This window comes from Rattus norvegicus, chromosome 8, assembly GCF_036323735.1.
Source record: "Rattus norvegicus strain BN/NHsdMcwi chromosome 8, GRCr8, whole genome shotgun sequence".
Lineage (NCBI taxonomy): Eukaryota > Metazoa > Chordata > Mammalia > Rodentia > Muridae > Rattus > Rattus norvegicus.
Genome location: NC_086026.1, coordinates 71284340 through 71298505, shown reverse-complemented (window position 1 = coordinate 71298505; position 14166 = coordinate 71284340). Strand labels below are relative to the sequence as shown.

The following is a 14166-nucleotide window of genomic DNA, read 5'->3' as shown; positions in this document are numbered from 1 at the left end:
TGGCTAGGCTGCAAGGACTGCCTGCAGACTCTCATTTACTCTGTTTTATAAATAGGAGATGCTCGCAGTTGCTCATACTACTATATCATGCACATGAAAGACGGCTTTTACGGTTTTTAAAGTTGAATGTATTGTTCAAGTTGGCACACATGGCATCTGACTGGAAACAAGTTCTTTTATTATGTGATACAAGCTGATTTCATACTATAGTCTTTGATTCTTGGAGCTTTTAAGAAATGTTTGGAGAGAAAAATTGCTGAGTATACTTGAAGCTTTTGTGGAAGTGTTCTGAAATATAAAATCTTTACAGCAAGAGCTCAGAAGTACTTACACTGTTTGAGGCATGGCTCACGAGAAGTACCTGTACACCTGTGTTCTCAGGATTTTCCTACCCCAGAGCTTCAACAGCTTGCACTTTTTGGTCTGGCTATATATGAGGAATGTTTTCTGTTTAGATGCCTCGGACATAATTACCTGTTATATTGATCTTGCTGATACCTTTAACAGACCTGCTGTTAATTTAATAACTTTGCAAAGCAGGCATGCTAATTGGTTTTTGATCAAGAATGCGAAATGGATTATTTGTCCTGAACTCTAGCCATAAACAGGAAGACCTAGAATCACTATAATTGTACCTTTTGCCCTTTGTTGCAATGGATACTCCCAAACAGACTGTCTCCAAAGATACCTGTTGGTTGTTTGGCTAAGAAGAGAACATTGAATGACTCTCATGTTTAGTGTGGATAGGTTTGATTTCTGTGAACTTGCATTGTAAACTGCTGCACTTCTAACGGAACCTCAAAGTAATCCTGGGTTGTGCTTGTTTCCCAATTCCTCTTTCAACCTGATCAGAACACACCAATTCCTGTACGACACAGAAGGTCCCGCTCTGCAGGGAGCAGATGGGTAGATCATAAGCCTGCCTCTAATGTGCAAACTGAGACAGTCATGCAGCCACATGTCCCTCATGCCATCACAGTGTCTGTTGCAAATGAAAAGGCACTAGCTAAGTGTGAGAAGTACATGCTGACCCACCAGGAACTGGCCTCTGATGGGGAGATTCAGACTAAAGTAATTAAGGTAAAGACCAGTCTTCACAAAAGAATGCCAGTGAGAAACATTTGTCCTGCTCTCCTTGACCAGATCTAGAACGTAGATGGGTATTGGGTGGAGCTTTTGTTTTAGCAGAAAATTAATGTAATTGCTTAGGTTACAGATCCTTTAATAGGCTTAGGCTCTTGGGTTTTTCTTTTCTTTTTTTTTTTTAAAGCTTATTTACTATTTTATGTTCTTTCCTGTATATATATCTGTGTGTTACATGTGTGAGTTGTAGACAGTTGTAAGCTGCAATTAGGATTCTGATAATCAAACCAGAGTCCTCTGGAAGAGCAGTCAGTACTCTAAACCACTAAGCTATCTTTCCAGCATCTGAATCTTGGGGTTCTTGTGATATACTTTAGTTAATATAGTACTAAAGTTTTAGCTAAAACTTTCAAAAGTAAACCCAGAACTATATTGACAATCTGCTTGAACCCTTGCACTTGGGAGGCTAAGGCAGGCAGGTGGGTCACCAGCTTGAGGTCATGCTGGAATACATGGTTATCTTTAAAAACCAGCAACAAGAAGGAAACCTGAATAACTGTCTCCTACTTAGCTGTCATTTCAAGAGAAAATGTTTGCATCAAAACTTGGAGGATCTCAGTTTAACAGTCTCATAAATAAACAAATGAGGATCTTACTTAGTACCAAGCTACCCAAAAATCCTTCTTAGAAAGAGGAGCCTTTCTTTAGAAGAAGACTTTTTTTTTTTTTTTGATCATTTAGCCAGTGGAAAAAATCAGGATTAAAAGATAAAAAGACAATGACACGTGGGACTCATTGCAGGGCTCCCATTGCAGTTGTGCAAGGACAATAGCCTGGAAACATGGGCTTGGTTAACTGACTCTTGTGCAATTCAGTTTTTAAGTTTATAGGTGCAATAAAATATGTCCCACAGCTAGGATTGTTACTGATTATCTGTGGTGACCATCTCGTTAGTGAGAGATGGACCAAAGTTTCTGAAGAATATGATAGTAAATTCAGCAGCTCAAGGGCCTTTTGGGTATATGGGTAAGAATCTTGGATCAGTTTCAGATAGGTTTGCCTATCATTTGGATGTATAAAGTGTAACTGACTTTTTTCCTCCCTTGGATTTAGGGTGATGTTTATAAGACGAGAGGAGGTGGACAGTCGGTTCAGTTTACTGATATTGAGACTTTAAAACAAGAATCGCCAACTGGGTGAGTGTTGGTCACAAATATATCTCTAAAGGGCTATTTCTTTCCCTTTTGTTCTTAGGAACTGAATATCCTGTGCGGTTTATCATTAATTCTCTGCAGGGGTATAGGTGGCTTTCCCCCTTCTAATGTTTTTCATTCTTCTTAGATGCAAAAGTGATTGTTGCATCATGTTTCCCCTTTTTCAGTAGTCGAAAACGAAGATCGTCCACACTAGCACCTGCCCAACCCGATGGTACAGAGTCTGAATGGACCGATGTAGAAACAAGGGTAGGGGTAAAATTAAATACTTGCTTGCTAAAATTAGCTGCGTGGTGCTGTGGCACTTAATGCTTTTGAAAATGCTGAGGCAAAACCATATAGTACCCACGCAGCCTGGAGGCCTGTAGCTAACATGCTGGTAGGGCACTTGCATATCTTTTCGTCTGCCCCTTTCTAAAGGTCTTCTCTCACTGTGTGTGTGTGTGTGTGTGTGTGTGTGTGTGTGTGTGTGTGTGTGTGTGTGTCGGGAGGTTGGTGGGGGACAAGGTTCAAGAATGGGATATCGATCGCTCCAGACTAATGAGCATCATAGCAGATGGACTAACCCACAGCAACGCCAGTGCTCCCTGTGACTACTGCTTCTGAGGAAAGGCTCCTAGGGGGAGAATTGGGCAAGGCCCTGACCACCAGCTTCTTCAGGTCCACCCTTTCTCCTTCCTTATGTAAAGTGAAAATACACCTGGACAATCTTCCAGGCCTTTCTTGCTCCTGTTGCCAGTGCAGAAATGGATCGTAAGTGTGTAACTAGTGGTTTAAACTGGGTGTCCTCGCGGAACTAGAGCAGTTTTGGATTTCATGCATCACAGTAGAGCCCATCTAAATGGAAGTATGCTTCTGGATCATGGGAGCTGACTTTCCCTTTCCTGTCACTCTCCTCTAGTGTTCTGTTGCTGTTGAAATGAGAGCAGGATCTCAGCTGGGACCCGGATATCAGCACCACGCACAACCCAAGTGAGCATTATGGCCAGCCCAGCTGTGTCCTCCCTCTCCCAGGCTTTTGACCACCACTCTGGCACTGGCACTGCTTTTCCTTATTCTCTGGTTTTTCCTGGGTCCTACCGACTGTCTGTGGCCAGCCTCTGCCATGCCAAGCTCTCCAGAGTGCTGTAAGAGTTGCTGGAGGAGGTGTCAGCAGCTCACACTGGGGCATTTCTAAATCTTTTTGAGGCTGAGCTGAGAGGACCTGGAAAGAGGTGAGGTGGGACTGCCTTAATATGACAAGGCATATAATACACAACATGCTGCATGCTAGCTGTCTTTGGAATCATAGACAAGGCTGGCTCTCTATAAAATGCCCTAGACTCTAGGGATGACAGCATTCTGTGTGTCACCCTTACCTAATGGATCTCATGAGTTTGTATAGGGGTACATATTCTTTTTGTTTTGGTGTTTTTGAGATAAGGTTTTTCTGGGTAGCCTTGACTGTTCTGGAACTCACTCTGTAGAGCAGGCTGGACTCAATCTTACAGATTTGTCTGCCTCTACCTCCCGAGTGCTGGAATTAAAGGTGTGTGTCACTGCTGCCTGGCTGGGGTATGTGTTCTAAAGATAGGTGAAGCTGAATGTCAGAATTCATGTTGAAGGAAGCACACCGTTTGCTCGTCTGTTAAACCCACACCAGGAAGCTACTCTGTTCTTTTTCCATGTTACATAAAACCTATCTTTACACTTCTTTTTCTAGATTTTAACCTTAGGTTAATCCTTTGGATATTGGAAGATGGCTTAATAGGGTCAGAACAGGAGAGGTACCTCCTGCTATATTCTATAAGCTACTCATTGCTCCAAAGACATTTTCTTCTGATAAAAGGAATTCACACAATGTTTCTAAAGAGTCATTTGCGGGGTTGGGGATTTAGCTCAGTGGTAGAGCTCTTGCCTAGCAAGCGCAAGGCCCTGGGTTCGGTCCCCAGCTCCTAAAAAAAGAAAAAAAAAAAGAGTCATTTGCTAGGGGGCTTTAGAGGTCAAGAGCACTGACTGCTCTTCCAGAGGTCCTGAGTTCAATTCTCAGCAACCACATGGTGGCTCACAACCATCTGTAATGGCATCTGATGCCCTCTTCTGGTGTGTCTGAAGACAGCGACAGTATACTCATATACATAAAATAAACACGTTTGGTTTTTTTTTGTTTTTTTTTTTTTTGTTTTTTTGGTTCTTTTTTTCGGAGCTGGGGACCGAACCCAGGGCCTTGCGCTTCCTAGGTAAGCACTCTACCACTGAGCTAAATCCCCAGCCCCCACGTTTGTTTTTTTTTTAAAGTCATTTGCCAGACTATGTTGAGAAGTGCGGAATTCAATACTAAATGTTGGTTTTGTGTTTTAGGCGCAAGAAACCTTGAACTGACAACCCTGGTGACAGAAGGAGGTTTTTTGCTCGTGTTGGTGATTTACCCAAAGCCGCACCAGATGCAGTGTCTTGAGTCGTCTTGCAGAAGAATGTGTCTAGATCACATTGCCTTTTTTATTGTGACTTTTCAACTGTTCTGAATATTTTCTAAGATTTTATAAAAAACAAACAAATGCTGCTATTGATTAGCTGCAAAAAAATGCACTTTAGACATATTTAACAATTAAGATTTTTCAAAGTAAAAATGGTGACTGGCCAATGGTTAAACCATTTTAGGGAAGGTATTTAGAATTTTGTATGTATATATTCACTCTCTGACCTTTATATATGCCAAAACAGCTAAATAAAAAAGCACTCAGAGGCAAAGTCGTGTGGTGGCCATTCACTCGGCATGCTCCCAAGCATTTACAGTGTTCTGTTTATCTGGTACTTGGTATTTGTGGGCTACAGATCACTGAAGAAGAGAAAGAAATATGACTGTGAATGATTATTGTCTTTATGGGTTATGAAACAGGCTAAGATACCGTTCATGGACCCTAAAGTCAGCTTGTAAGAGCCACGTCTGATATCAGAAGTACCATGTGTTTATCTATACATTGTCTTTGCTGGACACTTCTTAGCTCCTAATAGCTCGTTTTAGTTGGCAACATTCTGAGAATGAAAGCTTTAGAAGGAGCTCTGGGGAGTTAGCAGGATTTCTTTTTCAGTGTGCTCTGTCACTCAGTTCTGAGATGGCACACATTGACTGACACATTTCAAGGGGACTGCAGGATGTTCTATGTTTTTCCTGTCCCCTCAAGAATGTAGTTCTCCTTAAATGGCATAGAATATCCTTGTACTTTACCTCTTTTGCATACACTCCGGAGTGTTGAGGATGGAGACATGACTAACAGTGCTGCTTGTAGGTTGTGTGTACACCCAGCTTTAAGTGGGTTTTTACAAATTTGTTCTTTATCAGCTTACTGTTCTCACTAGCAGCTCTTCAATCCCCATCATCCTCTCTTGGTGTCAGTCACCTTGTATAAACTGATAGGGTATCGGATCTCACTGATTTAATGAGTATTTCCAGATTGTAAACCATGGATTTGTTTTACCAGAATACAAGAGTCCTTGCAATAAAACTAAGTTTGTGGGTGTGTGGGACTTTCATATTCTTTGCAACTTGAAACTTTGGATCTCCTTGCCCATGACTTTTCTATTTCTTGGCACCTTCATCTGTGATGGTAGGGTGATTCCAGAGCTTCAGTCTGCAGAGTACTTCTACACCAGAGCTATGTCCATTCTTTGGTAGAGCTTGTTTCAAAGCACCCATTCTCTCCCTGGATCTCTGACACTATCAAGTTCTCAGTAGCATGAGGGTGTGCCTGTGGGGTCTCTGTAGAACAGAGCCCACCTCTGCTTCCTCTGGCTAGCTCAGCTTGCTCTCTTATAGAACACAAGACCAGGGGTGGTACCACCCACAAGCCTCCCCTCAACCCCCATCACTAATTGAGAAAATGCCTTATAGCTGTGTCTCATGGAGGCATTTTCTCAAGGCAGGCTCCTTTCTCTGATAACTCCAACTTATGTCAAGTTGACACACAAAACCAGCCAGTACAGGGGGAACCTGTGATGTAGCTGAATGGGTGGAGTACATAGAGTATACCAGGCCTTGGAGTTTCTCCCTAGACTGCATGAACTGGGTAGTGGTGCACACTTAAAATCAATCCCAGGTAGCAGGGGGAAGATCCTACATTCCAGGTTATCCTCAGCTACATAGCAAGTTCAAGGCCAGCTGGGGTATGTGACACCATCAGAGGGGTGTGTGTGTGTGAAGATTGGAGGCCATCTTATCAAATTCCACTGAGATCATGAATCGAATTTTGATTGGAACTATGTTATTTGGAGAAAATTATCCATTTTAGTCTTATCTGTGAAAACTATATTGTTCTACTTAGGTTCCTCTTGATAACTGTTTCATAGCTTCTTTGTGGTGGTGAGATTAGAATTTTATTAATTTTAAAGAACCCACTTAACCTAGTATGCATGACACTTTAGTTGCAAGTTTCTAGCACTGGAACCCAAGGCTGCCTCTACACAAGCTGTTCACAAGCTGTACCCCAACCTGAGGGCTGTTTTTTATTTTTTAATTGTGTATGTGAGCACTTGTTTTTATTGCTGTGATAAAGCACCATGCACTAAAACAGAGGCAAAGGAAAACATTTGTTCTATTGATACTTGCTTTAGATGTCTGCTCATCAAAGTTACTGTCCTAGTTTTCTAGGGTGTCTATATAATTAGTTGCCCAATTTTATCACGTGGTCTACTACTTTCTTCGGGTTCTTTTTTTCCCCACCATACCTCGCGAGACACTTTTTAAAAAGTGTTTACTTTATGTGTCTGCTCATGTTTGCCAAGATCAGTTCACCTGGAACTTAAGTTCGAGGTATTTTTCGGGGTGCCACAACCGAACTTAGGTGCTACAAGATGGCTTAACTTACATCCCTCTGTGCTTTCTCAGTGTAATGAATGAACCTCCATTCACTGCATTTGATATGCAACTCTGGACCCCTGGTGGTATTTATCTCGTCATCACAGACACTGTGTTATTCCTGCGCGCACGCAAGAGCGGGGCGGGGGATGAGGGACGTTTAGGAAGGAGTGAATCCACCACGTGACCGGCAGAACTAAAGCCGGATAGTGACTTTTCAGTGTACCTAAGTCGCGGGACCATTCCTACCAGTTTAAGCAGGGACCAGACAGATATGTTTTCCCTGGATAACTCTCCCTTTAGCCTGCTAAACCCTAAATTGGGCACTTATAATCTTAGCAAGCCCCAAAGGCCAGCAGCGCCGGAAATCGAACGCACAAATCCGGAACTACGTTATGCAGACCCCGCCTCCTGTCGGTTTTGGCCTTGCCCTTTCCGCCCCGAGTCCGGCACCGATTGGTCGGCGCGGCCCCATAAGAAGCTGCGCGCAGGCGCATGTGATCCTTTCCTCAGCTGCCGCCAAGGTGCTCGGTCCTTCCGAGGAAGCTAAGGCCGCGTTGAGGTGAGGCCCTCACTTCATCCGGCGACTAGCACCGTGCCGGCAGTCCACAACATGGCTTCTGTCTCTGAGCTTGCCTGCATCTACTCCGCCCTCATCCTGCACGACGACGAGGTGACGGTCACGGTAAGTGCGTGGATAACCGCGGGGCGGCCACGTGTTTCTGGGGCGGCCACCGGGCTCCGCTCGGACTAGTCACATTCTTGGATATTCGTGACTGGGAGGCCTACGGGGCGCATGCGCTCTCTGCTCCCCACGGGATCCAACTTGAGACACGTGAATGGCGGCCCCGAGCGCACTTGCTAGGCCAAGTGTTTAGAGTGGGTTGTTTTACCTTTGAGTTTTAGGCATCGAACTCAGGCTGTCAGGCGTACGGGACAATCCTACAAGCCTCTGAGCCACCAATCCTGGCCGTTGTTTTTATACGGTTGCTCTTAGCTCAAGCTCAGGGAACATAACTCTGTGTAAGGTACTTCTGTGACTTAGTTTTTAACTACATTTTGATCGTTCTGACGGATTGGCGTTTGTGTTCCAGGAGGATAAGATCAATGCTCTCATTAAAGCAGCTGGTGTCAATGTTGAACCTTTCTGGCCTGGCTTGTTTGCAAAGGTAGGTTTTGGGTTAGACTTGCTAATGTACGATTTCCACCGCCATTTTTGAGTTTTCTAGTTTGTACTTAGTGTGGCCCTGGTTATTTATTTCGGGCCCTGGTTTCTAACACTCCATGGTGTGAAGATAAGTTTGGTTGCCCCCGAAGTTTGGGCATTTGAAAAAGTGAGATTCTTGCAAAAGGGAAAGTTACATTCTATTTTTACAAATAACTTTATAAATTCTTTGGGTTATTTAGAACAGTTTTTCCATCTATGGGAAGAAATTACTTTTTTGTACCTGATACAGGGCCAGCCTTCACACGAAATATCTTGATCATACATGGATTTACTGTAGTCCTTGACTACTCTGAGGGTGAAAAAAACTGAACTGAATCATTGAATCCTGAAGAACAAGACCAAAAGCCTTTTCTATATCTTTATGTTGTAGGCTCTGGCCAATGTCAACATTGGAAGCCTCATCTGCAATGTAGGGGCTGGTGGGCCAGCTCCAGCCGCTGGGGCTGCGCCTGCTGGTGGTCCTGCTCCATCTGCCGCCGCTGCCCCAGCTGAGGAGAAGAAAGTAGAAGCAAAGAAGGAAGAATCTGAAGAATCCGAGGATGACATGGGCTTTGGTCTTTTTGACTAAACTGCTTTTGTTAACATGTCCAATAAAGAGCTGAACCTGTGAGTAGGCCTGTCTCACTTGTGTGCCACAAAACGTTCAGAGATAGTAGCAGGCCCCAGGAATGTTTGGGAAGGAGGTTCTTGAGATCAAAGCCAGCATGAGTTAGTTGAAAAATAAGGCCTGGGTCAGTTACCTAAGAACTAGACCATTTTAGGTAGAGGAATGGGTGGATCTGTCTCCAGAAAGGTACCTTCAAGTGACTATTGGGTTCAGATAACCTGTTTTGTGCCAGCTATTTGATGAAAGCCCTGGAAGTGCTTAACTAACGCAGGGTCTCCCAATGTCGGGGCTCTTGGGGCTCTCAATGGAAGCTGTGGTACGCAGGATGGAACAGCAGCACCTAGGAGGGCCTGAGAACCTACCCCTCCACTGTTGCACCTTTCACAAAGCAGAAGCTTAAAGGGGTCAGGCCTGCAGCCGGAGTTGGTGTGTGGCTACAACTTCATAAGGATAGCTCAGTCCTTAGGACCAGAGCCTGAGGCTGGCTGGCTAACAGTTCCCAGGTGAGGTGCCAGCTACTATTGCTTCTTCCTTAGTGAAGAGGCAGGGAGTGGGTTCAAGGTCAGACTGAAATACAAAATGGGTAAGTTTCATATGTATGGTTTTAGTTGTATCAAGAACGGATGTGGCTCAATGATAGAATTGTGACTCTGGGCTTAAGATGTTGATCTTGTACAGCATGGCAGGACATGGGCTGTTATTTTAGTTTGGCTCAAATAGTTCTGGGCTTCTGGTCAGCTCTTTTGGATGCACTGCAGCTACACTTCTGACTTGTAATAATACTAAGGGGGTTATATTGTCCAATTAAAATGAATGTCTTTGATTTCTGGGACTTGTTAACCTCCCTCTTTACGGGACATTTCTCAAGGTAACCTTTTGTGGAGTTAGGGGGTGTAGAGTTTGAGAAAGGGTCTTAACTATACTATAGCCTTGGTTAGCCTGGAACTTTAGGTAGACCTGGCTGAACTCAAGAGTCACCTGCCTTTGGAATACGACGGGTGCACTGGGACTCTTAATTCTTTTTTTTTTTTAAGGATTTATTTATTTACTATATATGAGTACACTGTAGCTGTCTTCAGATGCACCAGAAGAGGGCATCTGACCTCATTACATGGTTGTGAGCCACCATGTGGTTGCTGGGAATTGAACTCAGGACCTCTGGAAGAGCAGTCAGTGCTCTTAACCTCTGAGCCACCTCTCCAGCCTATGGTTAATTTTTTATTGGATATTATTTACATTTCAAATATTCCCTTTCCCAGTTTCCTGTCCATAATCTTCCCTCCCTGCCCTTACATTCTACATTGGGGGTCCAGCCTTGGCAGGACCAAGGGCTTCTCCCATAGGTGCCCCACATGGCAGCTGGAGCCCTGGGTCTGTCCATGTGTAGTCTTTGGGTAGTGGTTTAGTCCCTAGGAGTTCTGGTTGGTTGGTACTATGGGGTTGCAAACCCCTTGAGCTCCTCCAACAGGGACCCCGTTCTCAGTTCAATGGTTTGGTGCTAGCATTCCCTTCTTTATCACACTCTGGGTGAGCATGCACTTGGGTTAATTGTTGCACTGAAATTTTAGTATTTGTGAGTGGAGACTGGATCAGGGATTCAAGGCTGTCTAACTAACCTGGGTTCTATGACAGCTGGTGAGATGAATCCGAGTAAGGGTACTTGTTAGGCAGACCTGGTTCATTCCCTAACTGTGTTAAGGTGGGTAGAGTGCTGACTTCACAGCAGCCTCCTGACCACAATGTCCTGTGCCCTGCCCGGCTACACACATGGGTACCTGTGATGTGCGTTTCCCCAGGAGCGCGCTGCTATTGGCAGGACCTCCTGATGGGAGGTGCTGCCTGTCCAGCACTGAGGCTCTGGGGTCCAAGTGGCTAGGCATTAGGGAAGCAGGGCCTGAATCCGGAAAATCTAATAGATGCAAATGGCCATCTTACCTTTAGAAAACTGGGTGGGACTCCATGGTCAGCTTATTACTCATGGCTTGGCTTTTTCCCACTCCCACTTAGAGGCTCCTGCAAAGGCCTGGGGATAAGGTACCACAGAGATGGGAGCTCAAAGATTTGTGATGTTATCAGGCGCAAAGCTGAGGGTTCATGACAGACTTTACATATAGGTAAACGTTGCTGTTACCATGGTGAACTAGTGCAGATGAGAACCTACTGTTGAATTTGACAGTTACAAAAGTTCAGGAGGCCCACTCCAGGCTGGATTAACATTACTGCCCTAAAATCCCGTTTTATGGGCTGCAAGCCTTGAACTCACTAGGTAGTAGAGAATGGCCATTATGATCTGGGTTAGCAGATGGACATACTAAGTAAGTGCTGTGCCAACCAAGTTCCAGCCCCAGTCCCACCACTGCCAAAGGGAGATAGCATTAAGTGCACGTGCACTACGTGGCATTGCTTGTCTGACTCTAGTAAGCTCTGTACTGACCATTGCATTAGTATGCAACTCATTGTTGGTCTTGAATATGTAGTTATCAGAGTTCAGTTCTACCTTTACAAATTGCAGTCTGGAGAGAATACAACGGTATCCACCAGCTATTACTGGGGCCCCAAGGGCATCAAATACACTTTATGGCAACAAGCAGCAGGTAGGTGGGCAAAGCCCGTCTACCTCATCCATTCACCTAGCTCACAGTCAAGCATGCCAGGGACAGGTCTGTCAGTAAAGTAAGCCTTGAGAGACTGGTACAAAGTCTGGCCGCAGTACCCGGCCCTGGCACGCTTAGCTCAGCGGCTCTTACCTACCTACTGCCCAGCAGACATCTAGGTAGATTCTCAAGTAGATGCTGGAGCTCGGCTGTAGGGGATGATGAGGGTGCAGAGGCATGGCACTTGGGCACCCGCACACTTTCTTAGGGACACAGGCACTAGAGGCTAAAGTGACCTGTGCACATCCCTAGGATTTGGAAGAAGATGCACAGAAGGTCGAATCCTGAAGCCTGGACCTCGCCAGGTTGGCTGGCTGTGGTGGGTATGGCCCTTGAGAAGGAGGCGGAGCATGGCTGCTTCTCAATAGCGCTGAGGCCTGTGAACCACTAGGGGGTGCTCGTAGGGCCATTGCTAGTGATGAGTGTCTGTGGCCTTGATTTTGAAGGGTTTTGTCTTGTATTGAGGAACTGTTTTGTAAAGTGAGATGTGCCAATTTTCATTAAGCGTTAGCACTGGGACAGGACACACATCTGAACTGGAAATGAGGGTCCCGTTTGTGCTCTGTGGTGGTGGGTAACAGTACCGTGGGGTTTATGGATGGTAGTCCATACTCTCCCGTTGTACTCTAACACCTTCCTTTGCAGAAGGCTGTTTTGCCCAGAGAAAACAGAAGATGCTTTTAAATTTTTTATTTCTAAAGTTTTGAATCCGGGCATTCTTCTCTATCCCAGGCTGGCCTGGAACTCACTACATAGCATAGTGTGGACTCCAACCTGCCGGAAACCCTCCTGCCTCAGACTTCCTGGCCGGGGTGGCACCTATGCTCCACATGACTGTGCTTTGCTGAACTTTGGGTTCTCGTATCCCGCTAAGGTCTCTGGGAAGCTGTTAAAAGCAAAGGGGCAAAAAAAAGAAGAAACTTCTGCAGCTTCCTAGGCCTCTCCATAGGCCACTCATGCGGGGTCCCCCACTTGACCAGCGTTTCTAACAGCAAACCCAGTTCCCCACGTACCCTGTGTCAGGCCTGATTTGGAGGGTCCAAGCAAATAGGCACTGTCTGGCCACTTAGTGCCTCTAAATCAAACCGGGGAGGCAGGAAAGGAATTTAATCAAGGTACTCATTGGGAGCAATGGGGTGATCTAGGCTCTCAGCCCTGTGTTTTGGGACTAACAAGCACTACAAGATTACACAGGGAAGGGTGTGTGTGGGCGAGAGACCTTGCCTGTCACCAGCCTTCAGTATAACTGATAATTACCACAAGACTGGTTCTGAGCACCTCCTGGGAAGTCATTGCAGTTGTCCCTTGAAGGGGCAATTTGTTTTCCATCCCAGGTGAGTGCTCCTGAGTGAAGGGACAGTCTTGTGGATGATCTGCCTGCAGGCGCCCGCTCTTTCTGGAAGGTTTAGATGACTTAGGTGCTCTACGGGTCCGGGACAGGGCGTTGTAAGTCTGGCTGTGGATGATCTGTTGATTATGCCTCATTTTCTCTTATCTCAGTGACTTCTGCTTAAAGGGGAAAGGTAGCAGGCACTAGGTGAAAGGACAGGCTGAACGGAGCAGGCATCTGTCCCAAAGTGAAGGAGGCGGGTCCATGGTGAAAGCTGCAGGCCACCCTTTACCCTGCTTTTCTCCACTCACTACGCTTTTCTGCAGGCCCGAGTAAAGAGTCGGTGGGGCTCCTGCTTTCCTTGTGCCTACTGAGTGGACCAAGCATAGCAGGTGTCCATTGAAAGAGTGCATGAAGGAATTTGTGGTCTCATTGGGCTGTTGAGCTGGCCCATCAGGTAAAGGCACTCGCTGCCAAGCCTGACGACTTGAATTCAATCCTAGACCCACATGGTGGAAAACAGGGGTGTGTGTGCAGGGATGGTTCAGTGGTTAAGAGTTCATACTGCCATTTTGGTGGACCCAGGTTTGGTTCCTGTCATCCATGTAGCTCACAACCATCTGTAACTCAAGCTCTAGGAGGTATCTGAAGCCTCGGGACTCCATGGGCGCCTGCATTCACTTGCACACACCCGCCATCCACATAAAATTACAAATAAGTCTGAGCAGGATGTTTTGGGGCACACTTTAAACTCCAGAAGTCTGGAAACAGGCAAGAGGGTTGCTGTGGGTTTGAGGCCAGCCTGGTCTACATAGAGAGTGCCAGGTCAGCCAGGGCTACACAGTGAGACCCTGTTTCAAAAATAAATAATAAGCAAATAAGTAAGCAAGATGGCTCAGTGGGTACACATGCCTGTTGTTGGCAAATGGATGGAACTAGAAAATATCGTCATGAGTAGGTAACCCAGAGCCATGGTGTGGACTCACAAGTGGGTATTAACCCAACTACAGCATAACCATGCTATAATCAACAGTCCCAAAGTAGCCAAATAACATGGAGGGACCAAGAGAGGATGCTCGAATCTTCCTCAGAAAGGTAAATAAAATAGATACTGGAGGTGGATGGAGGGAGGGAGCAGGGTGAGAGAGGGATGGGTTGGGGAGTAAGGTGGAGGGGAGATCAGATGTGGAGAGAACAGGGGAGAGAAGGAAAATTG

The 14166-nt window shown here is 45.6% G+C and overlaps 2 protein-coding genes across 23 annotated transcripts in view; both read left to right on the top strand.

The window, feature by feature from the left end:
- The window catches only part of Kif23 (kinesin family member 23), a 28473-nt gene extending 23406 nt beyond the window's left edge, over positions 1-5067 (top strand). For 13 of the 22 annotated variants that reach the window (XM_063265494.1, XM_039081483.2, XM_039081489.2 and 10 more), the window contains 5 exons: positions 853-1080; positions 2197-2279; positions 2465-2546; positions 3199-3269; positions 4638-5067. In XM_063265494.1, the coding sequence (XP_063121564.1) occupies positions 853-1080; positions 2197-2279; positions 2465-2546; positions 3199-3269; positions 4638-4653 (480 nt within the window). In that variant the 3' untranslated portion in view covers positions 4654-5067. The remainder of the gene's footprint in view (positions 1-852; positions 1081-2196; positions 2280-2464; positions 2547-3198; positions 3270-4637) is intronic. The other 9 variants (XM_063265506.1, XM_039081487.2, XM_039081488.2 and 6 more) reach the window with 6 other exon arrangements.
- Positions 5068-7633: 2566 nt separating this feature from the next.
- Rplp1 (ribosomal protein lateral stalk subunit P1) lies at positions 7634-8967 on the top strand. Its single transcript, NM_001007604.2, has 3 exons — positions 7634-7816; positions 8226-8300; positions 8730-8967. The coding sequence occupies exons 1-3, from the start codon at positions 7745-7747 to the stop codon at positions 8925-8927; spliced, it is 345 nt and encodes a 114-aa protein (NP_001007605.1). The 5' UTR covers positions 7634-7744; the 3' UTR covers positions 8928-8967.
- The last annotated feature ends 5199 nt before the right edge of the window (positions 8968-14166 follow it).